Source organism: Rhipicephalus sanguineus, chromosome 6, assembly GCF_013339695.2.
Source record: "Rhipicephalus sanguineus isolate Rsan-2018 chromosome 6, BIME_Rsan_1.4, whole genome shotgun sequence".
Classification (NCBI taxonomy): Eukaryota; Metazoa; Arthropoda; class Arachnida; order Ixodida; family Ixodidae; genus Rhipicephalus; species Rhipicephalus sanguineus.
Genome location: NC_051181.1, coordinates 168,736,972 through 168,762,585, shown reverse-complemented (window position 1 = coordinate 168,762,585; position 25,614 = coordinate 168,736,972). Strand labels below are relative to the sequence as shown.

General features: G+C 47.6%; 1 protein-coding gene across 1 annotated transcript in view; it reads left to right on the top strand.

Annotated features, from left to right (window-relative positions):
• The window catches only part of LOC119397704 (intermembrane lipid transfer protein VPS13A), a 1,038,245-nt gene that overhangs the window by 476,684 nt on the left and 535,947 nt on the right, over positions 1 to 25,614 (top strand). The window contains exon 45 of the mRNA XM_037665124.2: positions 10,454 to 10,564. Within this exon, the coding sequence (XP_037521052.1) occupies positions 10,454 to 10,564 (111 nt within the window). The remainder of the gene's footprint in view (positions 1 to 10,453; positions 10,565 to 25,614) is intronic.

Sequence of the window (25,614 nt, the reverse complement as noted above, 5' to 3'; positions counted from 1 at the left end):
AAAGAGTTCGAATGGCAAATATACGCGAAAGGGTTTAGTAGTGGTCGATTTACCTCACAAAGCCTCCCGTCGTGGCAATCAAAATTCTTTCTCCCGATAAAATGGAACCATATCGCTCGCCGTTTGAGGTTTTCCTTTCCACAAGGAACAAAAAAAAAAAAGCTTGACACCCTTGACAATGCTGTTCGAGCAGCCAACAGCGCAAGAAGTTGGCATCTGACTGCAGCCGATGGCATCTTGCAAACTGTAAAAAGCTATAAGAAGCCCGCGCTCACGTACAGCGCGCACGTGCGGCGGTGTTTGTACGCCCAATAATGGCGTCGTTTTCCGGCGCCAGAGCGAGAGGTGGAGGGGCCAACGGGGATAACTGGTCACGTGTCGAGCCTAGTCCAATAGGGGAGCACAAAAGGGCGAAGAAGAGAGGAGAGACGCAGAGAGCAGGGAGGAAATTCTCCCTTTCCTTTTTGGACAATGGTTTGCGCTACCTTTGAAAAATACAGGGACCTTATAAACAGTGGCCAGCAAGCACCACCACTTGGCGAACACCGATTGAGGTCTTTCTATATTGCCCTCTCTCTCCTCCTAACCCTCGCTTCTCTTTCTATAGTGTACTGTACTATGCTATGCTAGGAGCTGCCTGGCACACTGTCTGTGACGCATCGCTGGGTTTTGCACGGACCAAAACACTCTAAGCTTAAACAGCTCCGCTGTTAAAATTCAATGCAAAACTCGTGTTGCTCCTGTTCAGTGACTGCAGTGGAACTGTCCCATAGACCTTTTTCAAGCAATCCCAGAACCCCCCCGCGGGCGCGCGAAGCACTATGGGAAAAGTGTGTACGACGAACCCGCCGGCTGTTCCGTCGCTCGCTGCTCGTTGGCGCCGTGGGAGCACCAAACGAAAGAAAAAAAACCTGTCGCCGCTGGTTGACTATTAATAAATTCTAAATACTACACATGTCTGAACGCACCTGCATGTATTTCTACGCATGAAATGCGAAAGGAACGATGCACTCAGTGTAGGTATTACTGAGTGGATTAATACCGGAAGTAGCAGTTAAGCGGCATGCGAGTTATCACGTACGTGCCGATACATGCAGTCAAAACGTACTTTCGTGAGCGATGTGAGCTGGAACACCGAATTTGTATTTATTCAATGATTACTTGTTCACCAGCCGCTATGGCATTTAATGCCATAGCGGCTCGTGATTGGTTTTAAAGGGGCCCTGCGACACTTTTGCGACTGCCTTATTTAGCACCGCAAATGCGTGTAGTTATGAATGCCGAGACGAACGCAAAAATAATTATGTAAATTGGTGCACGAAAAGTGAAGTTATTAGTCCTCAAAGTTCAAAACTCAAGCAGACGACGACGAGAAACGTTTTTTTCGGATTTCACTCTCCCGCTGACGTCAAAGACCGGCTCCAATCACCGCGCGCGTCTTATAAAGACATACCGGAAATGTCCCCTCATGGTGGCCTCCACACAGTACATTGCTACACCTCTTTTTGACGGCGTTGTTACCATGCTTACGACAAACCACGTCCGTCAGCTAGCAGACGCTCCCATGATTTGTCGTGTAGTGCACAAAATGAGTCTGGAAGACTTAACAGACCTCGAGCGCGAGCTCTTGCGACGCAGTGATTGATTGCGTGTCGTGCACGCCATTGCAAATTGAAAGTGCGTCGCTGAGCCCCGCGCAATGCGAGGATGGCTCCATGGGCCCAGACGAAACGCTAACGCCCGATGACGCGGAAGGCGTCGGCCGGTAAGCGTTTAGAATTTTTTTTTTCGTTGACAGCATCGCGCCGAATTGAGCGTTGCGTGTTTCGCAGGTGCCGGTGTGGCCGGTGTCACTCGATGCCGCAAAAGACAAAACGCGGAAGAGTATCCTTTGATTACCATTCCACAACGCACCTAGCGTCGTGTTCGTTGTTTTGAAAATATATCAGAAACAGGAATCATTTGTTTCTGAGAAAGCATAAAAAGGGGTTTTGCTCCTCTTAGAACTCCGTAGTATGGCCTAGCTACCACCATATGAATATTGCACGTCACGTGTCGCGTCAAGCCAATCAAAAACGAACGGTCTTTGTCGTCACTGTCACATGACATCACGCCACTTCCTGTAACAGAAATAGCCGATGTGTGTCGCCATAGTGCGAAATTAAGGTAGTTTATCCCGTGAATTAAAATTATAACCGCTTCGATTTCGGCGTTGCCACTTGCGCAACAATATCGGTGCATTCCACAGTGCCAGAAGAACCGATGAAAAAGACATGCTCAAATTGTGTCGCAGGGCCCCTTTAACCAAACTGTAGAGAGGTGTTACAGTGTTCAGGTGTACAGATGATTATTTGATCTTAATTGACAAGTCACGCACTGTACAAAGAAGTGAGCACATTCTAAACGTGTTTAAAGAAAAAGGGATGGGACTAGAATTCACTTGCGAGATGCCTTGCTCTGATAATTTGCAGTTTCTTGATACATGCTTCTAAGTTTCACTGCGGAGCATGTTTGCAGGCAGTATAGGCTTCCCAAGCAACGCTTAGCGGCGCTGCTGCTCTTGACAGGCAGTGCCATCTCTGGCAGAAAAAGAAAAACTGGATTGTAAGCAGCGCGCTTTTTTCCTTCTCTCCGCCGCGTTGCTGCTCGCTTCTGTGCACGTGCAGAGCTCTCGCGGTGCACTTGCGGCACCTCACAATGTACCGCTTGCTGTGCGGCTTCAAAAGGATTTTCAAGCTTGACTGGCACTTCCGAAAAGCGAACTTGATAAAATGAGAAAGGCTCGTCAATCACATTAACGGTGAAGAGCAGACGATCGACGACAACGACGCCCGACTCAAAGCGAAATGCATTTCCCAAGTCGCGATTACACCGTGTAGGACGTATACCTCGAGGTAAGTCTCATTCTGTCATGTTAAAGATGAATAATGGTCCACTTGCACTCCGAAATGAAGCCGTACATGCTATCGATGTTCTGCGGTATGGACTACGAATCATATGATTGTTGTTTTGATATGGCATTCTTACAGTAACAGCCGTGTACTTTCGGGAACAAACGTTTGCGGCGTGCGAAAAAAAGATTATACGGCCATGGCACTACTTCCTGAGAAGGTTAGAGTCCAGCCCTCCGTGCCGCTGGAGAATCACCCGCCGATTAAGACGCGAGGCAGCTAGCTGAGCTTTAACCACTGTGAAGCAAGATGAACTGCTCGCCTCGTTTTTTCGGCGCTCGCGTCATGCTTGCAGTCTCTTTTTATGATATCGACTTGACAGGCGTATAAAACCTGTTGCGCGAACGCGGCTAGAAAACCGCACAAAGTCAGAAGGTGGTTACTTCAAGGTTGCAATTGCAAAGCATGTATTAAGTGTCAGTTATATTTAGCGGCTTAAATATATATCATCCTAATAAAGTGACAAAAACAAAGCAGACCTGCAGAACGATGTCAAAGCTTGCTGAAAATGCACAGACGTCCGTTTCGGCGTAATAAAGCAGCCTTCCCGACGCGTGAAATGCAGGCGCCAAACTTCTGACAATGTGCCGAGTTCAGTTGAATTCAACCAACCATGCAACGCTAACGGTATAACGCGAATGTGAATGTTCAACAATGACGGGTAGGTCTCACGAGCATGGGGAATCAAAACACAAAGTTGCTTCACCTACAACCGTAACTGGACTTTAACAATGCGAGAAGACAGCGAGTAATCATTACTGTAGTCACTGCGTGCATGCGGTGCGTTACTTACCGATTCAGGTAGTCGAAACGAACGAAAGCGATGAACTCAGACAGCCAAAATAGAAGGCGAGACAGCGCTGTCAGCTATCCACGCTTGCCGCCTTTATTTCTCGTGCGACACGCCCGGGAACCAATACAGTTTAACACGTGCATCGTGTGCCTTGGTGTTGTCTGCACTGTTGTGGCTGGCCACAAAACCGCAATACTTCGGACCAAGCTTGCGCTTCCGCGGGGTCGCTTCTGCCGTTGCGGAAATGCGCAGCTTGGCACAGCAAGCCTCTTGGTTCAACGTACCCAGCTGACGGCCCCCCAGTTACCCGCACCGAGAGAAGAACGCATGTGCACGTGCGCTACCGCTATCGTGAAAGGGCTGAGTCGGCCGCGCCTAAGGTTCAGAGCTTTCCGACAGAGTCGTAGCGCGGCTGGCGCGGCGCTGTCGTCGCGCCGTAGTCTTGAGCTTGGGTTCCCTATAGCCTGCGTTCAGCGAAATCGGTGTTTAATTTCGCGTCGGCGCATTCGGATATTGTTAAACGTGGAATTGTTATGTCATGATTACGCACGGCATTGGAAGGAAACTTGCGCACATAAGATGAGTAGTAGTTTCCAGCTGCAAAGTGATCAAAGAGGCGGGATATCCTGCGTATCGTTGTATCGGTTTGCGAAAATCTGTTTGCATGGCAAAGAAAGATTAACACGGACGTCCTCCATCCGTAAATAATGAAGAAACTAGAAATATTGCAGTTATTCCACATTTCTATAAAAAGTCGCACGGCCTGAAGAACGTAGGGAAGCGATGTGGGGGTGAAGGTTCTGTTTGCCCCCCAAATAAGCTTTGTCGCATTAAAGTCGCAGGGGTCTGCGGTGGGCAAAGAAAACTGCGGTCAGAGGCATGCCAATTGTTCTGTAAATTGTGTAGGAGTTAACCGCAAATTTCTATTTGTTGTGTCCACATGTACATCGGCCAGACTGGTCAATGTATTAATACGCGCCTCAGCGAGCATCAAAATTCATTCAATGGAGCCATCTCATCTCGCATCGCTATGTCAGTCATGAAAATGTAATCCCATCTTCGAAAGCACAGTAATTTTGTACCATCAACCTGATCAGACAACGCGAGAAATTTCGGAGGCATATCATGTCACAAATAACGACATGTACTTTGTGTCACTCAACCTTCTCAGTCGTCACAAGACAAGAAATTCAACTTTATAATCAACTGTAAGCACGCGCCTTGGTTGTTTGACTTTTTGTGCCTCTTTATGACACGCGCGACGCGCTCCCATTTTTGTATACATCTTTATTTTTCACGCGTGCAATAAACTTTCAGTTGTGTGTGAGCACTGGTTTGTGCATTTCCTTCCTTGTACTGCTCCTTTCTTATTTCGCTTTAAGTATTATTCCAACCTGTAGTTATAGCACAAACGAAGGTTAGTAAGCACTTATCGTTCTTTACATATATGGTGCGAGCGACGCAATGGATGTGTCTCATTTCCCCAAATGCCGACTACACTTTCTAGTGTACTCTTTAAAATGTCAGAACCTCACACTGTGTTCGTCGACAGTGTCGATGGACGTTGATTCTAAATGCATCCGCGAATCATAGACCGCTCCTGCACTTCATAGGCAACAGAGTTGTATCTTTTTTTTCATTTATGCCGTAAGGCGCACTGGCGCTGAAAAAAAAAAAGAAAAGTGACGCCTCTGAGCCGCTTAACTAGTCCAACAGTGGGACAGACAAAAATCCTCGAGAGGCCGTCGCAGCTAAATACTGAAGTTCGTGATTGAATTGCGCGGTAACATGTTGCACCTTGCCAAATTCACTGTGTCTAGAAGTCCTGGCACGGTGCAAGCGGAAATCTACAGCGCGAGGCCCGTGCGCTCGTCGAGGCGGCTGCTGCAGCGTACACACATTTCCCACGACCACTTGCGCACCCGTTGGTGGCGCTCATGTGCTTGAAAAAGGTCTATTGTCCCTAGGAATTTGTTTCTTCTGGGGCAAGTGGAAGTTTCAACATGAAAGTTCTCCAGAGGCCGAGTCGGCACATTCTGCGAGTGCATTGGTGCGTTGTGGGTTCTGCATCACTGCAGTACTCCGTCACATATGTAATTCGCTTCCAAAGAAATTTTGGCAGGGCAAAGCATAGCTGTGGTTCCATCATTGTACTACAGCCCAGACCTCCCTCCCTGTGTCTTCCAGTTTCTGAAGATGAAATACGTGTTGGAATATGGCACTGGTGAAAACATCCCAAGAGCTGTCATAGAGGTTCTAGACCCAGAAAGGGATTTCCACTGACGCCTTTAAATAGGGATAAACTCCCTGGACTCACTGTGTTAATGCACAAGCTTCTTAGTTTGAAGAAGACTAGGTGTATTAAAATGTTTTTCCAAATAGAGTGTGTCTTCTGTACTCAGTCTCCTTATTTTCAGGACAGGCCTGGTATGTCAGCAGCAAAGTTTATGAAATGAAGTGTGCAGCACCTTGGGAAGCTTGGAATTGCATACTGGTCACAGCATTCATCGATTTAAACCTTGTTGAATTAGCGCAACTCAGAAAAATGAAACGAAAACAAAAAGTCAGGGGTCATAGTCTTCTGATTTCTTGTAATTGCTTTCTTCACTCATTCCATGTAGCACTACAGCATGAAAACATTGTACAATACCAACTTGGCAAAACTGCCACCTTTTGTGAAACAGAACATTGAAGAAGTTGACTGCACAGAAGTGGAGAATTTTCTGCTGTGTTGTGTCATGATGTTGCTTGAATGCTAATCCCCAGGTGTGTGCACATAGTAAGTTTTAGAACTAAATGGAATACAAATATAAATAAATATACATGAATACAATATAAATCGAATACAAATAGTAAAGCAATCATTTTCGAAACAGTCCAGGAATTCCACAAGTTGTTATTTGCAAACTTTAAGAAATGGACACTAGGATTATTTTTGACCAACAAGAAATACCACAATGTAAAGTGAAGGAATCTCATATACAGCAGTCACTACAGCCTTCAAAATATTCTGTAACTGTGGGTTGAAATGCAGTGGTGACTACAGTGTATTCAGTGTGGTACTTTGTCACCAGCTTTCACATAAACTGATACATAAAAAAATCTGGCACATCCCACGCATTGTGGGAATCAATGTCATGTGATTCAGTCAGAGAGTAACAGCCTAATCCGAATTTTTCGCATTGAGCCAAGCGTTAGGAGGGAGGACTGACATCTTTGTGTGCTCGGCTTACCAGGCATGTTAACTGCACTCGCTTGTAAAGGGTAGCTTATGGTTTGTCCTAATGTTAGAGCAGAGACGTCAGTTTCATTGCCACGAAGTGCGGGCTATGGCGCGATGATGTGCATATCAAAAGTAGTAGTCATAGGCATATTCACACAATGCTCGACTAAATAGCTTGCGTATTCATAGGTGTGTATATATGTAATGTATATTGCTTTGATATAAAAGGGTACAGCATATGCTGCAACCACAGTTGGCATTATCGTGTCATAACGCTCGTGTTGGGTCTTTTTCTGAAGCACTTGGAAGCGCTGGCATGGCTGTGAGATAGAATGCTTGACTGCCATGCAGAATGCCTTGGTTCGATTCCGTGTGGAGCTGTGATTGTTATTCTTTGCTTCCATCAGGATATTTGAACGATGAACAACGCCACCAACGCTGGCACCGCATTTTCTGCAATATGGGCTCCTTCATGCTGTAGTGTTAAGCAGGACCGTAACTAAGGGGGGGCTGAGGGGGTTGTGACACCCCCCGAAATTTTTTCATGCTTTGACTTTTCAAGTGACACGAAAATACTTACACGACCTCACAGCGACCACCAGTTGCCTATGTTAGCCGTTCTCCACGCAAACACCCCCCGAAAAAAATTCCTGGGTACGGCCCTGGTGTTGAGATTTCCAAAGTTGGGGTTGATACAACCTGGATCACCCGTGGTGCACCTGTCTGTCACCGTCGTGAACCTTACCATGGAAGCGGTTGAGAGTTGTGCTTTGTCCTCATTTGCTGTCCCACCGAAGATATTCTTACGGTATGTAGACGATTGCTTTTGCGTTTTGCAACGCGTGGCCTTGCCGGCCTTTACAACTCAGCTAAATTCAGTTGAACAATGGATACAATTCACAGTGGAAGAAGAGTCGGAGGGCTGCCTTCCTTTCCTCGACGTCCTCGTAAAACGAGAAGACGGGCACTTGAAGTTCTCCGTCTACAGGAAAAGCACACACACTGGCCACTGCCTGAATTTCAGATCGCTGAATCCTTGCTGCCACAAACGCTCTGTCGTCTCGACACTCTTACAATGGGCTCAACGGACTTGCTCAAGCAAAGAAGACGCACATAGTGACGTGGAGAGAGAGAGATAAACATTTTAATGAAGCTGGAGATGGTTGCCTGGGTGTTCGCCTGACATGCTACTCCGGGTGCTGGGTGACGATTATGATATATGCAGTTATAAACGCATAACACATACAGCCACACAAGTTTACAAAGTTTCGTTCAGGCTCGTGGCCCGCAACAAAGTCAACAGCGCTTTTGTGGCACGTAGCGCACAGGTGCTGCTTTGCCATGGGCCCAGAACATGTCGCAACTCTAAGCACGATCCCCGTGGATGTCTCTCTGATGCGTATCGCTTGCATTCACAAAGAACATGATGCAGATCTTCTTGGACGTTACATTGGATGCACATTGGTGAGTCCGACAGCTTAATCTTGCTCCTGAAGTAGTTGGTGTATGCGACGTTTAGTCTGACGCAGTGCAAGCATGTTTCCTCTTGTCTGTTTAGGTCTCGAGGCATATCGAAGTTACACGATAGGTCGATCTTGTAAAGTGTCCATACTGGTGATTAGCATCTGTCCAGAGAGATCGCTGGAGCCGCCAAGCGTGTGCCAATACGAGTGTCGCCGCATCTTTTCTCGAGAAAGGTATCTCAATGATTTCTCTCGAGGCGTCATGTCCAGCTTTGGCAGCGTCATCAGCCTGGACATTGCCTTGTATTCCACAGTGGGCAGGTATCCACTGCAGAGCAGTGCGGTGATGGAGGTCGCAGGCTTTGTTGCATAGATATGGACGCTCCAAGTTCGAATATTAAAGGAAAAAGTTGCATCATATGCGAGCATCTTCCGCTTGTTATCAAGCAACGCCGAGGGCTGCTCCGTAAGTGCCCTGCTGCGAATGTATACGGCTCTCTGTGAAAGTCTTCTACGATACAGCCTTCCTGCGTTACATGGCATTTCACAAACCAACATACAAGCGCTGACTGGAGCTCAAGCGAAAGCCCTGACAGTGTGCCTTGGCCTACCAAAAAACACATCAAGTATTGGAACCCTTGCCAAAAGCAGACGCCTATCAGCTGCAGTGCTTCTGCAGCAGGAGTTTCTTCGAGTTCACTTGCATTATGCCACCAGAGTGCCGGGCCATCCGCTTGCTTCAGACAGCGGTCTTGTGGTGCGGAGCTTGCTCCCGCTGCATTATCAAAGCGCATCAATGCCTACGGAGCCATCTTGAAAAATTCCTTCGTGGTCAATAATCGCTTTTGTGCCTGGGTTCAAGAACAAGAGACGTACACCCGGACCAGCACTAACATATTTCACCCTACAGCATGTGGAAAACAATTACACGGCTCACCGTCATATTTACACCGATGGCTCTGTTACACCTACATCGTCTGCAATTGGTGTCTGGATTCCATCTGCCAATGTCACCACCTCTGCCACTCTTAGTCACCGTACTTCATCTACAGCGACTGAACTGGCTGCACTACAGGCTGCTTTTAATTACATTGTAGGTCAGACAGCTGAGTCTTGAGCGGCGCTGCAGTCTCTAAAGTCTCCACGCACGCAGTGACGTGGAAACCGTCCATCGGGAGCTGGCCGCATGTGGTTACCCGTCCTCATTCATCAATGCAGTCCAACATCAACTATCACGGCCGGTCCAACCAAGCAATCTTTCAGCAAAGAAAAGAGCGTCGGTGCCATATGCTCCGGGCTTCAGTGAGGCACTCGCCATAATTTTGCGCTGCTATGACGTACAGGCCTCCCATATACCTGCGCGGAAACTTGGAAACAGCCTCACGAACGTCAAGGACAAGTTGGAGCGGGAGAAGTTTCCAGGTGTCATCTACAAAATTCCTTGCACAGATTGCACACATGTTTATATCGGTGAGACCGGCAATTTTAAGAGAAAGTTACGCGAGCACTGCAATGACGTGAAAAACAAAAAGGTGACGTCAAATGCACTCGCCGAACATGTTGTGTGCATGGGCCACGTGATCAACTGGGAAAATGCTTCCGTCATCGCCACGGAAAAGAAACTCTTTGCATGGCTTCATCTCGAATCATTGTTTATTCAAACCACTGCGCACATGCTGAACAAGAGCTGTGGTAATCTTGCGCCTGTGTATGCGCGTTGCCTCGAACATGTGATTAGACAACCTTATAAGTAAGTGAACTTGCTGCTCATGCTTCATTGTGAACAATGCTCCCGTGTGGGGGCCGAAACGACATTTTAAGAACATATTTTACTTTTGGTTGGTGCTGTATTTCCTTCGTACAGTGATTATATGAATTCTCGAGTACATTCAAATTACTTTAATGTAAAGTAGTAGCATTCTTTATCGATAGTTACTTTCACAATCTTGTGCTCTGCAAAAAATGCATTTTCAATGGTATTTGAATTCATAAAAACTAAAGTTTCTTTTACTTCTTTCTTTAGGATGTCAAGGAGAAGAAGTTGGCGTTTCCACGCAACGTTCCTGTGGCCCAGGAAGCTGTTGCAGTTGTCAACTGGCTGGGCCCAGAGTCTCTGCTCTCTGTGCTAGTCAAAGTGAGCAGATGTCTTATTTGACCATTTTTGCTCGCTGGTCATGCTGTTTGAAATTTGCAAGGCACCATTTGTGTGTGCGCTGTTTTACATTTAGACATGGAGGAAGAAAAAGCGTCATTTGCTTCCACTAGCCTCAGCAAGCCGCTGATGCTGCCCCTAGGATTAGGCCTCCGCAGCACCCACAGTATTCACGACCAATAGTATTAGCGCCTGCCTGTCACGTGACTAAGGCCTATATCTCCCTTAAATTTTTTTATGACCAAGCTTCAAGGTTGTCAAGTGATGCTTCCTCATAGTTTTTTTTCCTTCCTCCATGCATTTAGAGGGTGACTGCGTTTGCTGGTTTGACACTGTTGTCACATTGCTCCTGTTGAGCAAGAAATGTTTGGTGCATGTGAAGTTTTGCAAATGTAACCAAATCAGGAGTTGGGTTGCATTACTGACACCAAAGAATGCTGTTAGTGCCGTACATTTTCACAGCTAGGTACATTACAAATCGCCAGAGTTTTCTCTCGAATGCATTGTAATGTGTTCATTGGACTGACTTGAGCTGCTTTGAGACTAGATTTTCAGATTATATGCTTCATCAGGCATTTGGTGTGCTGCAGCACCGTGGGCTGATTGAGCGCATGGTGGTTGGATTCCCCAACCACCATGCATGTCTGTTATTAGTTTAGCCCTGTCTGGTGACATTGAGATCCTAGAGGTTGAGGCAATGCTTCGAACATTTATGGCAACACACCCCTTTGGGTTTTGTAGTGCATTGGACTAGGGGAAGATCAGGCTTCTTCACCCTTTCTCACCCTTGTTCCTTTTTTTATTTTCTGTATTTTTGTGGTGGCTAAGCTTAATTTTGTTTTTGATAGCCAGCCTTTTAGAAAACTTAGACTGGATGAAGAAAGGAACACCACACAAGCATTTGTGCTTGTTCCATCATCTTTTGAGATCTTGTGCTTGCTCAAAAAAATGTAGTACGAAATAGCCCACCTATCCATGCCATTGGATAACCACACTTGGTTGTATATGCACATGCAGTGCTCGGGAAGACGTAAAGCACATACTTTGCGACTGTTCCCGTTACGACACCGAACGACAGATTCTGAAGGCAGCACTTCATTTGCAACGCGGCTCGAGTTTGGAGCTGCGACACCTTCTCGACCTGTGGCAAGACAGCGGCTGTGCGATGCGCAACACAAAAACGCAGTTGGTGTTCTTGAGGAAAACTCAGCTTAACCAACATTTGTGGATGACTATTTTGTGTATATATGTGTGTTTGTGACTGTACGTACTATTTGTGTGTATATGTGACCATTGTATATATTGTCACATGGTCGTGACTTCGACGAAGACAGCAGTCGGCCTTTGCAGGGTGCAACTGTTTATTTGGCCGAACTTGTGGCCGGAAAATGAGAACGAGAACTACAGCAATACACGCTGTACAATGATAGCGGCGAACAGGGCGTCGTCCGTCGATCAACTGACAAGTGGTCAAGAGCGTCGGCTTTTATACAGGCGCTATCGAACTTTCCAGCGATATCGCTGGTGGTTGCGCAATCTCTAGAATGAGCTCGAGCGTTCGCGTCTTGCGCGCAATCTTAACAAAATCATCAGAGGGGGGCAATGCCCCCCTCTGAAAAAGCATCGTCCCGATGCTTAAAAACAGAACATGAATACATGCAATACTAAAGAAAACTAAGCACACAAACATTAGAGTCCTCAGGTGCGTTAACGAGCATAGTACGGTTTAAGGCGCACCACATGCACGACCTCGGGTCGAGCTCGGCGCCTCTGAGAGTTCGTGATGCCGTCGGGGACAACCTTGTAGTCGAGTGCGCCGAGACGTCGAAGTACCCTGTACGGTCCGAAGTATCGTCGAAGAAGCTTCTCGCTCAGTCCGCGTCGTCGTATTGGCGTCCAGACCCAGACACGGTCGCCAGGCTGGTACTCCACGAAGCGTCGTCGAAGATTGTAGCGATGGCTGTCGGTGTGCTGCTGGGTCTTGATGCGCAGGCGGGCGAGCTGTCAAGCTTCTTCGGCACGTTGCAAGTAAGCGGTGTCGTCGAGGTTTTTTTCGTCGGTGACGTTCGGTAGCATGGCGTCGAGTGTCGTCGCCGGGCTCCTTCCGTAGACCAACTTGTACGGCGTCATCTGCGTCGTTTCTTGGACGGCCGTGTTGTAAGCGAAGGTCACATACGGAAGGACGGCATCCCACGTCTTGTGCTCAACGTCGACGTACATGGCCAGCATGTCGGCGATTGTCTTATTTAGACGCTCGGTGAGGCCATTGGTCTGCGGGTGGTAGGCGGTGGTGCGGCGGTGGCTCGTCTCGCTGTATTTGAAAATCGCCTGAGATAGGTCCGCAGTAAAGGCGGTACCTCTGTCTGTGATGAGGACCTCTGGGGCGCCATGTCGCAAGACGATGTTCTCCACGAAGAATTTGGCTACCTCGGCGGCGCTGCCTTTGGGCAAGGCCTTTGTCTCGGCGTAGCGGGTGAGGTAGTCAGTTGCTACGACGATCCACTTATTGCCGGAATTCGACGTCGGGAACGGCCCCAGTAGGTCCATCCCGATTTGCTGGAACGGCCGGTGAGGTGGTTCGATTGGCTGCAGAAATCCCGCTGGCCTAGTCGGCGGTGTCTTCCGTCGCTGGCAGTCTCGGCAAGTCTTAACGTAGTGGGCGACGGCGGCAGCAAGGCGTGGCCAGTAGTATTTTTCCTGTATTCTGGCGAGCGTGCGGGAAACACCAAGGTGTCCAGCCGTCGGGTCGTCGTGTAGGGCCTGGAGGACTTCTGGTCGCAATGATGAGGGCACGACAAGAAGGTAGTCGACTCGAAGTGGCGAGAAGTTCTTCTTCAGGAGAACGCCGTTCCGCAAGAAAAACGACGGCAGTCCTCACTTGAATACCTTCGGAACAACGGCGGTCTTGCACTCGAGGTACTCCATAAGGCCTCCCAGTTCCGCGTTAGCTCGTTGCCTTTCGGCGAAGTCATCGGTACTTATAGTTCCGAGGAAGCAGTCATCGTCATCGTCTTGGGGCGGCGCGTCGACGGACGCACGAGACAGGCAGTCGGCGTCGGAGTGTTTTCGTCCGGACTTGTACACGACGGTAATGTGCGAGAGGTACTGGGATCAATACCCAGCACCTCCACCAGATGTCACGTGGTCGTGACTTCGACGAAGACAGCAGTTGGCCTTTGCAGGGTGCAACTGTTTGTTTGGTCGAACTTGTGGCCAGAAAATGAGAACGAGAACTACAGCAATACACGCTGTACAATGATAGCGGCGAACAGGGCGTCGTCCGTCGATCAACTGACAAGCGGTAAAGCTTGTCAAAGCTTTTATACAGGCGCTATCGAACTTTCCAGCGATATCGCTGGTGGTTGCGCAATCTCTAGAATGAGCTCGAGCGTTTGCGTCTTGCGCGCAATCTGAACAAAATCATCTACAACAATCGTGAAGCTTCTCGAAGAATGAGGCGCGGTTTGCGCTGAGTGTTGCTGACAGCCTTTGTGGGCGAATGCAGCAAAAGTGATAAGAAACGTACGTGGCAATATCATAGTCATCATCCAACACCTGGATTAGCAAGCCAGGCTAACCTCTCCAGTATTTTCATTAAAGGTTATTATCTCTCTATGCACATTTCCTGCCACATCCCTTTGTTGGGCGTGGTGATTGGTGGCATGCAGCACTGCTTAAAATAGTATGCAATTTGTGATGTGTGCTCAAAGAGAAACCCAACTTTTAAAGTAGCTTGCCAACTGGCAAAGGGAGCACTCTGCAGCCACTGAGATTGCATGGCATTTTGCGCTGACTGTTAGTTTGTGAGCTAGAGCTACTGAAATGAGCACGTGCACATTCTGCTCGTCGGATTACTAGTACCAAAATGACAGTGAAAGTGCGAACCAACGACAGCTGAGAGCGGCACAGATGGGGAGGATCGCACAAGCATGGATGACGACTCGCCGCTAAGCGATCAGCAATTTCCTCAGTTATCAAAAATGGACAGAGAAGTGACTTTGAATAAGAGAAAGACACTGAGGACACAGATAACCAACCTAGTGAGCGATGCAGAAAAGAAACTTCCGGAAAATCAAGATTTGATCTCGCTGCTAGCCAGTCAGATCAAAGGTTTTGCAGATATGTTAAAGAAAGTGGACGAGCACAGGAAGCAGTTTGTAACGACGGAAACAGCCAAATCCGAGTTTGCAAAGACAACTCAGTACAAACTGAAGAAAACAAGTGTTCTGCATAACATCAGCGCATACCTTTGCCAACAAAAACAACAGGAAACAGTGAGGGAGCAACCCAACGTTAATGATGAAGCAAGGCAACAAGACGAAATGGCAGAGATTTTGGCGGCAATTTGAAACAGCTGTTCACATATGAAGCGACTTGAATGAAGAGCAGAAATTTACACATCTTCTGTCATTACTAACCGGAAAAGCGGCAGCTGTTGTGGGGGAATTGTAATTTTTGGACAGCAGTTACGGGAAAGCCATTGATCTGCTCAAGCAATGGTACGAAAAAGATAAAGTGCTGGTGGAAATGCATACGAAAGAGCTCATTAACCTAAATAAGCTGCAACGTCTATGAAGGTTTAAGAAGTTCGTCGGAAAAAGTACAAGTGCACACATGGGGACTGGAGTCCTGTGTGTCGATGTTGCTGCCGATACTTAAAAGGTGATTACCACTGGATATGTACATTGCATTCCAGTTGCATTGCATTCCAGCCATGGGGTATTGTCAATGGAAGGTCAGCATGTTGCTGCACTTGAAGAAGATAATCTTAGGTGTTTGATGAAATACTTGGAAGATCAAGTGGAATGCAGAGAAGGATTGCTGACAGAATGAAGAGAGAGCCATGACAACAGAACTGAGAGTAATCAACAGAAAAGCATGGTTAATTTTCAATGTATAGTGGCAAAGCTTTGCATATTTTATGAGACTACTACTCATTATACTGATGACTGTAGGAAAACTATGCCTTATGAAGACAAAAAAATGAAGCTCAGAGGCAAACAGGTGTTTCCATTGTAGAAAAAGAAACGGTTTAATAAAGGATGGGGGGCTCGTAGAGAAAAGAAGAAGACGAAGTTCGAATGGGCCCTCTGTGTCTGCGTCAGTCTCTCGCGTTTTTAATGTTATTTTTGGTGCCGAAAACCCCATGCACACACGTCTTACTCTCTTCGCATGCATCGAGGGGCTTTCTACTCTGCCACTACTGGTAAGGAACGATAAACGCCGACACGGAGATTGACTCCAGTGCAAGCCACCTGCGAGAATGCACCTAACTTTGACGAATGGATCGACTGAAGGACAAGCGAGCATCCCGACGAGCACGGACCACCAAGGTCATTCAGGAAGCCAGATCTCTTCTGAGTACGCCCGATGTTGACATTCCCAAGCTCAAAGGCGTGCGTGATCGTCTTTCTTCAAGTAACGACAGGCTATCGAAGATTGATGACGACATCGAGGATGATGGAGTCGAATATGTAACTGCTGCCGAGTACAACGACGAGGCAATCAGCATGCTTGCCAAATTAACTTGTCGGATCGAGGCATTGGAAAGAGCCTAGAGAGATCGTCCTACTCCTTCGCAAATGCCACCTGTGCAGCCTAACGTCACTGATAACGCTGTTCCACCGTGCAGTTTCTGTCGACCTAGTCTTCCCAAGCTCGATATGCCAACGTTTAAGGGAGACCTAAATCAGTGGACTGGATTCTGGGAACAGTTCGAGCAGACAGTTCACCTAAATAACGCCCTCTCGTCCAAAACGAAGTTTTTTTTACCTGCGGCGATATCTCGCTGGAGAAGCAGCAGCGGCCATAGCAGGACTGCCAACATCTGAGTCTTGTTACACCGATGCTATCGATCCTCAAGGAACGCTTTGGTGACAGAAACCGAATCGAGCAGCATCACCTAGCCGTTCTAAGGAACCTTAGTCACGTTAAGCAAGGCACTGACATGCGAGGTCTGAGACGATTGTACGATACTACGCAGCTGCATATTCGTTGCCTGAATTCTCTCAACGTGCCTATGCTAAGCTTCTCCGCCATGCTTATCGACATACTGCAAAAGGCTATACCGTACAACATCGTTCTTGCGTTTACTAGAGAGCAACGAACTAAAGCATTGAGGAGTGACTCATCAGATGGCACCCAAGTTGTGTCTGAATCAGCTTCAGCAGTGGCTTCTTCAGATGCCAAGTTGAAAGAACTACTGGCATTCATTCGTGTCGAGTTGGAAAGTCGTGAGCAATGTGTGACGTCAAGCGAAAAACGTTGTGAACGACCTCAAACGACAGCAAGACGCGCCACAGTTTCTGTTTTGCACAATTCATTTGTAAAGAAAGCGGTCTGCTTTTGCCGCTCATAAAAGCATGGCACGTCTGCTTGTGACAGTGACCTGTCTCTTGTTTTAAAGAAGGAGAAACTCTCCGAGGACAACAGATGTTTTTGTGGCACGTCCAGGGGTCACCAGGCACGAGCCTGTCAAGTTAAGCTAACGTGCTCATCTTGCCATGGAAGGCATGCAACAAGCATGTATGATCCATCGTACCACAAATCACGGGTCGATGTAGATGCATCAAGAAGCTGCACAGCAGTATTTGTTTCCCCCGAAACAGCAGTGTCAAATTCCACAGAGTTATCGTGCAGTGGGCAGCGAGTAAACAACAGGGATAACAAAGTACATCTGCAGACTTTTCGTGCTTTTATCATCCACAATAACACGCACCGCTGTGTCAGAGGCATTCTACATTGTGGAAGCCAGAGGTCCTTCATCAAAGAAGAAGTAGCCATGAAGATGAATCTCAAGGTCATAAAGGAGACAAGGATATCGTTCAACACGTTCGGGAGCGCATCTCCTTCTCGAACTGAACGTCGGAAAATAGTTGAAGTACCTTTACGCAGTCAACAAGGCACCGGGCTCTACCATATACAAGCTATTGACGTTCCTGTGATATGCCACGACATCACTGCGACATCAGCTGACAACCATTTCGTACAACAGCTGCATTTGGAAAACAAGTTCCTGGCTGACGACCGTATGATCGTGCAAGTTGATGGAGAGCCAGTACAGAGGTACAAGCAAGCAAGCAAGCAAGCAAACAAGCAAGCCCTCTGTGTCTGCGTCAGTCTCTCATGTTTTTAGTATTACTTTTGGTGCCGAAACCCCGGAACACACCAGGGACCTCTAGATACGAGGCTTTGCCATACTGCCAAAATATGTAAGGCGAACATAAGGTGCAAGATATGCAGGAAAGGGCATGCAACATCTATGTGAGAACTTACCGCACAGTCTACAGTGGCTGTTCAGGTTGACAGTAAGCATCTACCTGCCAGTTCATGAAAAGTTCATCCAACATTTTTCTACACACTGCAGTTGCATTAGCAGAATGCCGAAACCAGCTCTCTTATTGTCCTGTTCTACTGTATACGAGCAGCCAAAGATCTTTCGTTCTCAAAAGCTTGTCTGAGAAACTTGGCATTCAAGTTAAAGGCAAAGAAAGACTCACAATAGGCTTTTTCGGAGGAAGTGAAACTGAAAGAGTCACGAAGCCAGTTAAAGTTAAACTGAGAAGTGCCTACAATAGTGTAAAAGTGTTAATTGAAGCTGAAGGAAATCAAGCCTCCCTATTCGAAGAAAAAGGGGTTTATTTACAATAAACCGCAGCCCGACTCCATGAGTTGCTGCTGATGTGCGTGGTTCCGAAGCAGAGGATTTTTCGGCTTCTTCTTTGTCTCTCTTTTTCCAACAAACTGTCCCGCGCGCAGAAGTTCACAGAAAGGTTAGATTCCAGCGGTTACAGATGTTGAACGGCCCGTTTAATTGTAGTTCCACTCAGTAATCTATGGAGCTCTTTTACTCGAACATAGTTGCCAGGGCTCGCTCGACCCGTTATGAAGAACGAGGTCTCTTCTTAACTCTGTCATGCGAGGTGCTTATTTGGTGCTTTGCATTGTTTTCAGCCCCAAAAGGTAGCCTTTGAACAAACATTCCCAGGAAGGCTTTTATTTCTGCTGCATTCAGGGCTCCCTGGGGTGCACCTTTCTGTTTCGTCTTCGAGGCATGTCATAGTAGCCAAGTTGTAGCACGGTCAGTAGAGTTATGTATACGTGGTGATGGCCACTCATTCTCCTCACAAGTAAGCCGCTTGGGTCCCCTTCACCAATCGAAGTTTCCTGCTGATTCATGGCCAGAAGCTTCTCTTGTTAAAAAGTCAGCAGGGCTCTGCTTTTCAGGGTTCTGCTTCAACCTTGTTGATAAGAAGCCAACATGCCATGAGGGTCATATAGGCGAGAGGTCTGCAAGGTAAAGCGTTTGGTATCGGTTCGTTGCTGAATTAATTCCCTAGTGTTTTCCAGACTAGGCGACAATACGTCAGTGCCAGGATGCCATACCATTCTCAAGGCTTTTGGTACTCCTTTCACTTTTTCGAGATGTAACTCTAGAGGTTGCATAGACTGCATGCAAAGAACGCATGGATTGTTCAAAGCCAATAGCTTCATTGAGGCACCGCAGCTTGGTAGCGTCTTCGATTGAACCCCCTTCTGGGTTTTCATCCTGTGTCTTCTTATGTTCCTTGGATTTTATTTCCATGATTTCTTAGTCAGAGTAGTTCTCTGCAGCGATCTTACAGCCCGTCACTGCCGCCTTCAGTGCAGTTGTCTCGTTGCAATGTGGGGTGCTAGCACAAGAGATTGCTGGTCAAAAGCATTCGTGGCATTCCTCTAGTGGCATTGTTCAGCCTAAGTTAGTCGCAACGGCTTCAAGTCCATTGTCTAAATTCTTCGCGTTTCCCGTGACAAATGACCAATAATAGTCACTGCCGATCAAGACATCGACAGCATTTGGGATTTCAGCTTGATTGATGTCGGAGGAGTAATATCCTTGGTGTTCGAGCTTGTCAATGAAGTCTTTACTCGGTCGTGCAATGGATTGGTGATTGATCTTTGTCGGGACGAGAGTTTCCATTCGCAGTGACTTGCAGTTGTGCACTGCACTCAGAGTGAGAAAGGCGCGATGGAAGATCTTCTCGTCACGTTGTCCTTATTATATTATCCTCCAAAATGTCCCACTGTAAGGCTGTCGTGATTGAGTACTCTACAGTGTAATTTCTCAACCGATCGCTTTGTCACGAAGCTGCAGTGACTGCCTCCATCGAATAAAACTCAAACTAGGCATTTACTTTCCTGCCCGGCTGCCCAAGCAACAGCTTTTTGGAGGTTTACGTGCCGTGTGGAATTGCCAGTTCCAATCATCTTGAGCTGCATCGATGTCGGTAATGTCTGGAGTTCTGCGGTCGAGTTCATCATCCGCGGGTCGCACATTGTTTCCGCATGCCGTCGATTGCACTTTTCACATTTAACCTTTCCTGCACCTTTTTGCCAAATGCTGTTGCAAGGTGCAGCGGAAGCAGCGACCGGCACATAGTAGGTGCTTTTTCTTTTCCTCTAGTGGCATTGGAAAGTCGCACTAGTCTGTATAAGGGGTAGTTGAGTCACAGAAAAAGCAGGCGTTCTTTTGAGGACCTGGTTTTACGGACGAAGTCAAACGCTTCGTGGTGGAACGTTGATGGTGCGAAGAGGATGTCGTGCTACTGCGAAAATCTTTAACTGGGCACTTCAACGCGTCCTCTTTTACTGACACATGCAGGACTGTTCGTTTGCGGCACTCTACAGTCGAACTCCGCTACAACGAACTCCGCTTCAACGAAATTTCCGGTACAACGAAAAATTCTCGGTCCCCCGTCAACAGTCCATAGGAGTCAATGCATAAATATGCTCGCCACAACGAACACTTTTTCTGCTGCCGTTCCGCTTCAACGAAATTTGACGATGCCATTCGGGGCTCAAAAATTTAATTTACCGTGCAATAAACACAATCTTGAACATTTCGATGCATTTTAGAACATAAAAATACGAATTCAAAGTCTGAATCGCGTGTTGGAACCACCAGAAACCGCCGCTGTTCACTGAGCATGGGGGCCGCCATTGCTTGATAGCGACGGCGATCAGACTGCCCTGCTTTCGCAACTGGCTTGAGTTGCTTCTGAGTCACAGACAAGCTGAAGCCAAAGCTCAGTTGTCGGCACTGGGGTGCAATCGCGAAACGATAGCTTTTCCGGCAGGGTTCTGTTTGGTGTCACAGAAGTCTGGCAACTTGGGGCACACCACGGATGCTGGCAAAATACTGAGAAGCGCGAAGCGGCTCGTGGGTTACGTGTGCCCCAGTGACACGGGCACGGACGCACGCCTGCCCCTTCGGGGCAGGCGCACGGGCTAAACAGCGCGTGGTCGCGATAGCGGCCAGTAGCGCGTGACTGAGACCCTGCCAACTGGCCATTGAGCGTTAGTGAAATGGCCGCACTCGCGAAGCGAGGGCGAAGCCACAATTAGGTTTCCGCGCCCGAAGGGCGCAGAGGGCCTTCACTGGGCAACAGGGAAAAACTGCCGGCAACTTCGCACGCGTCCGTGTCAGCGTCCGTGGTGTGCTCGTGTCGTATCACTGGGGCGCACTTCCCCAAGTTGCCAGACTTCTGTGACACCAAACAGAACCCTGCCGCTTTTCAGATGCCTTTCCAATACTTTTCGTGCTTTTCGCGCTTTGCTAGTGGTCAGAGCGACGGTACATCCGCCCCATCCGCGTTATCAACGCGAGCAGCCCTGGGGTGCAGTCGCGGAATGGTGCCTTTTCCGATGCCAATGCTTTTCGTGCTTTTCACGCTTGGCCAGTGCGACCGGTGGTCGGAGCAACATTTCGTCCGCGTTATCAACGGGATCAGCCAGCCGCGAGTGGTGGATAAGAATAGCATAGAATAAGGCGTAAGTCATCGCTCCGCGATAGCACGCCTGCATGTCGCCGTTGTCGGCGAATAGCTAGTGTTAGCGTGTTGGTGCAACTGTGCAGTTCGTGCTGCGCGCCTGTGCTTGTTTGATTCGTTCGCGGAAGCCGTTGTTTCTGCATGCTTTTCAACGTGGCGTCGCTATGCATATATGAGAATCGTGTCGTAACGCTGCTGGGGACGCAAAGGAAGCAGCAGACACTTTTTGAATATTGGAAATAAAGGTTTCACTGTTCTACTAGCTCAGATCAGCCATATTTTTTTTCGATTTCACTACAACGAAATGTTCGCTTCAACGAACATTTTTCCGAGCACCGTCAATTTCGTTGTAGCGGGGTTTGACTGTATTTCTATTTTAATAAAAAAACAGCTAAGACTGAATGCTCGCCTTCTGTTCCTGGGTGTGCTGTCCTTGTTGGCCTGTGCTTCCACCTTGTCCTCTTTTCTCTGAAATTCGGCGTGCAGTGGTCTTGTTGAAGTCGAGAACTATGTCGTCAGGAAGCAATTTCAGGAGGATGGGGTAGAGCATTGCGGAATAATTGTCACCTAATACTCCGAGAGTCTTGAGGGCGCGTGTCTGGGACTGCATCATGTCGTAAAGGCATCAAAGTCTTCGAAGATCGTTAGAGGATCGAACGGGTTGCATTTCGATGAGTCGGAGCATGGGAGCCTGAGTTATCATGTCGTGTTTGGCAAAGCGTTGTTTCAGGATCTCCAGGGCTTCACAGTAGCAGCTTGCCATTGCTGGAAGTCCCGGGATAGCCATCGCCGTGTCACCGGTCAAGACTGAACGTAGATAGGCGAACCTGTCTATGTCGGTGAGTCCACCGTTGTTGTGTATCAGTTGGGTGAACTGTTCTCAAAAAGGCGTCCACAATGACGGTTGGCCATCGAACTTCGTGAGGTCGATTTTCAGAAGCTCGACGGCGGACTGGTGCGTACGTTGCACAAGTTGTTAAAAAGCCAACAACTGTGTGCTCAAAGAGATTATGATGATGAGCCAGGAAATCGCAGTTATTACATTTTGATTGATTCAGCGTACCGTAATGTACACTGAATCATGTGGGGTCTGAAAGATATATCGCTGCTCTCGGAACACATGGAGACAGTTCACGCAGTCGTGTAACAACACGTGTTCATTTATTAAAACACTTTTACATACAGCGAGCTCGCCAGCCGAATCCTTTACAAACTAGTAACACGCTAAACCTTATACAATGACATTGAATACCCGGAAAACATAACACACACTCAAGACAACATAAGACATATAATGCACCGCTCATACGGCATCGCCGATGCACGACTCACCACGAGGGGCCCGAGGGAAACGAGCCGCGGTATCGTCCCCCACGGACCCACCACGAGAGACGTCCATGCACACACGCTGCCAAAGTTCCAGGGTTACCAGATGCTGTGAACCTCAAACCGCCAAATTGGACTCCGAGGTAGCCCAAACATAGCCCAACGCGAAAATTTGAAGTAGCCCCAAAAATAGCCAATATCAGCAAACGTATGCGTGAATCTGTTGTACTCCGTAATATTTTTTTGCTATTCAATCCACAATGATTGAGCGATGGCTGCAGATTCTAGAAGAAAGTTTATTACCACATGATAACATACAAATGAATACAATCACACTGAAATATCGAAGCATCTTTACAAAAAGTAGAAATAGGTAGGGTTTATAAAAAGTTGAGATATACAAAAACTCAAATGAAATAGAGAATACAACAAAAGAGATGAAAGTGGAGAAGGGAATGAACAACTTAGACATGATCATTTGATTTGGAAGCCGAGGCACTGCAAAGAAAACAAGCCCCGCATTCAGTGGTGTATCCAAGGAAGCAGGGGGGGGGGGGGAGGTCCGTTCGCCCCCTCAGAGTCTCAGACCCGAAACGCAATTAAATTTAAGTGGTAGAAAGTGGCTGAAATTTAAGTAAATTTAAGGGAACGAAATGGCAAACTGCCACCGGCAGGGTCACTTAACCTGCAACCTTCGGATGGGTGCTCCCCACGTGTCACGCGAACTGCTAGCTTTCACAATCATGTGCCCTCTTCCCCTTTTCGGGAGACTTGAAAATATGCGCCAATGACTGACCAACTGCCACCCCCCTCGCCTCCCTCCCTCTCAACATTTTTTTTTAAACCTGTTCTACACCACATAATCCTGCAGCAGCGGTTCCTGAGTCTTTAGATATGTGCACGATTTCTTAGTACTTGTACAGTGTGATGTCGCAGGGTCGCATTCCGGGTTGTCGCAAATTGTTGGGGTATTTGAAGAACGTCTTTCCGCTCTTGTCATAACACGTGTAATGTCAGATGGACACCCTCCGATTCAGTAAAAACTGTAAATGCATGCATATTCAACAAAGCATTTCATAAGAAACACAGGTGTGCATTCTGCTTAGAGGCACTTCCGCTGTTATCTTGGATTTTGGTCTGGGACTGAGCAAGAGGGCCCCCTCCACGTCTTTCTTATTATCTTTCACTGAGTGGTGGGGGGAAGGGGGGTGCTTGCTCGGCATTTTACGGTAGTAGAAGTCAAGAAAGTCTAGAGAAAACGTGAGCCATCAACACAGTTTCAAACTGACGACACGTGAAACCCTTTCTTGGGCTACGCCTCTATCTTTTTTTCTATAGGTGCTGGGATCGTTCAACACACTGGAATGTTTTGATGGCGGGACCTATTAGCGGCATGCGCATAGCCTTGGCGTTCTTTGTGTAGAGTTTTTTAACAGAGAGAACGATCACCACCTTTCTTGTCTTCTGCGCAGGAGTACAAAAGCTGACATCGCGCCTCGGTACTGCATTTTTGGGGGGTCATGCATGTTAACAACAGCCCAAAGGGGCTTATGGCGGCGGCCAGGGGGCCTTCGTTGACAAGGTGCATTGGAGTTACTAGAGAGTTTTAGTCCTGGGGACCCACAGACGATTGCGTACGCACGCTCCTGCTTTCCTTTGTATTCTGCGTGGGTGCAGCTGCTGGGGGGCACTTGTAAGGCTGGAGGTACAAATGAACGCAAGTGCGTGCGTGCAATGTAGCCCAAAAATAGCCACATAGCCAAAAAGAAAAATTCGACGCCAACTCGAACAAAAAGTAGCCCAATTTGGCTATTAATAGTCCAATCTGGTAACCCTGCGCCAAACCCAAAAGAGTCGCTGCTGTTTTCTGTCCGCTGGCCTAGCTTCTCCGCGGCGGTGCTGCCGGCGCCGCCGCGCTAACCCTAACATGCACGAGCACAGCGCCACTGCTTGCTCGACGGCCGCTGCGGCCTATCCGTGAGACGCGCGTGCGCCATGAGGCGCAAACAACTTTACAGGGGGTGATAGCACCCCCACAACCACCATTCAGACTACAACATTGGCTGTTGCAACCACTGTGACAACTTATACAAAGATGTTCTCACAGCATCTCTTAAATGGTGACCTCAGCATCCAAGCACATGTTCTCCCCTAAACTGCACCGCCGTCTATTTACAGGGAAACAGTTTTCGTGGAACATTTGTTTTCTAGAAACAGCTTGTGGCAGGCGGAAACATGTAAGCTTGCAGCTTCCACGACATCCTCATGTATTGACCAAGACCCATGAAAAGGGGGGCGGGGCAGGTGGGAGCTGAAGTTGCCATCTGTTGATGGAGGCAGACAATATAAATACTTGTTTTTATCAAAATTTTGAGTTTATGTATACAAGGTTTATTCCAGCGCTGTACCACAAGTCTAGAATCATTTCAGCCAATAATGCTGGATGGGCGCACCACTGGCAAACAATGCCAACAAGCTCATACTGTGAGGTTACAATATCAAATTGAGTAAAAATACCTTGTATCATTTAGGGAGATAGAGGGGATGAATACTTGGTGCAGTACCAAGATTTAGTTGTTTGGCAGTGATTTACTTGATTGATCGCAATAATTAATACAACGAGCAGTATGTGTGTGTACGTAACCAGACTGCTTTGTCTTAGTTTTCTTTGTTTTACAATATTTGTAGCATTTTATTACGTTATAATTGCCTTGTACAATAGTTTATGAAGGGAGCTGAAGGCTTAAGGCTATACAACGGTCAGGATTTATCATGAATTGAACCTGGTCAGGTGACTTGTCAGATTTCGCCGAGAAAGCACGGTGAAGCCATACTCCGGTATCTCGGTCCTGCTTTTCAAGTTCATGTTACATAGCATGTAAAATTTAAATACGAAGC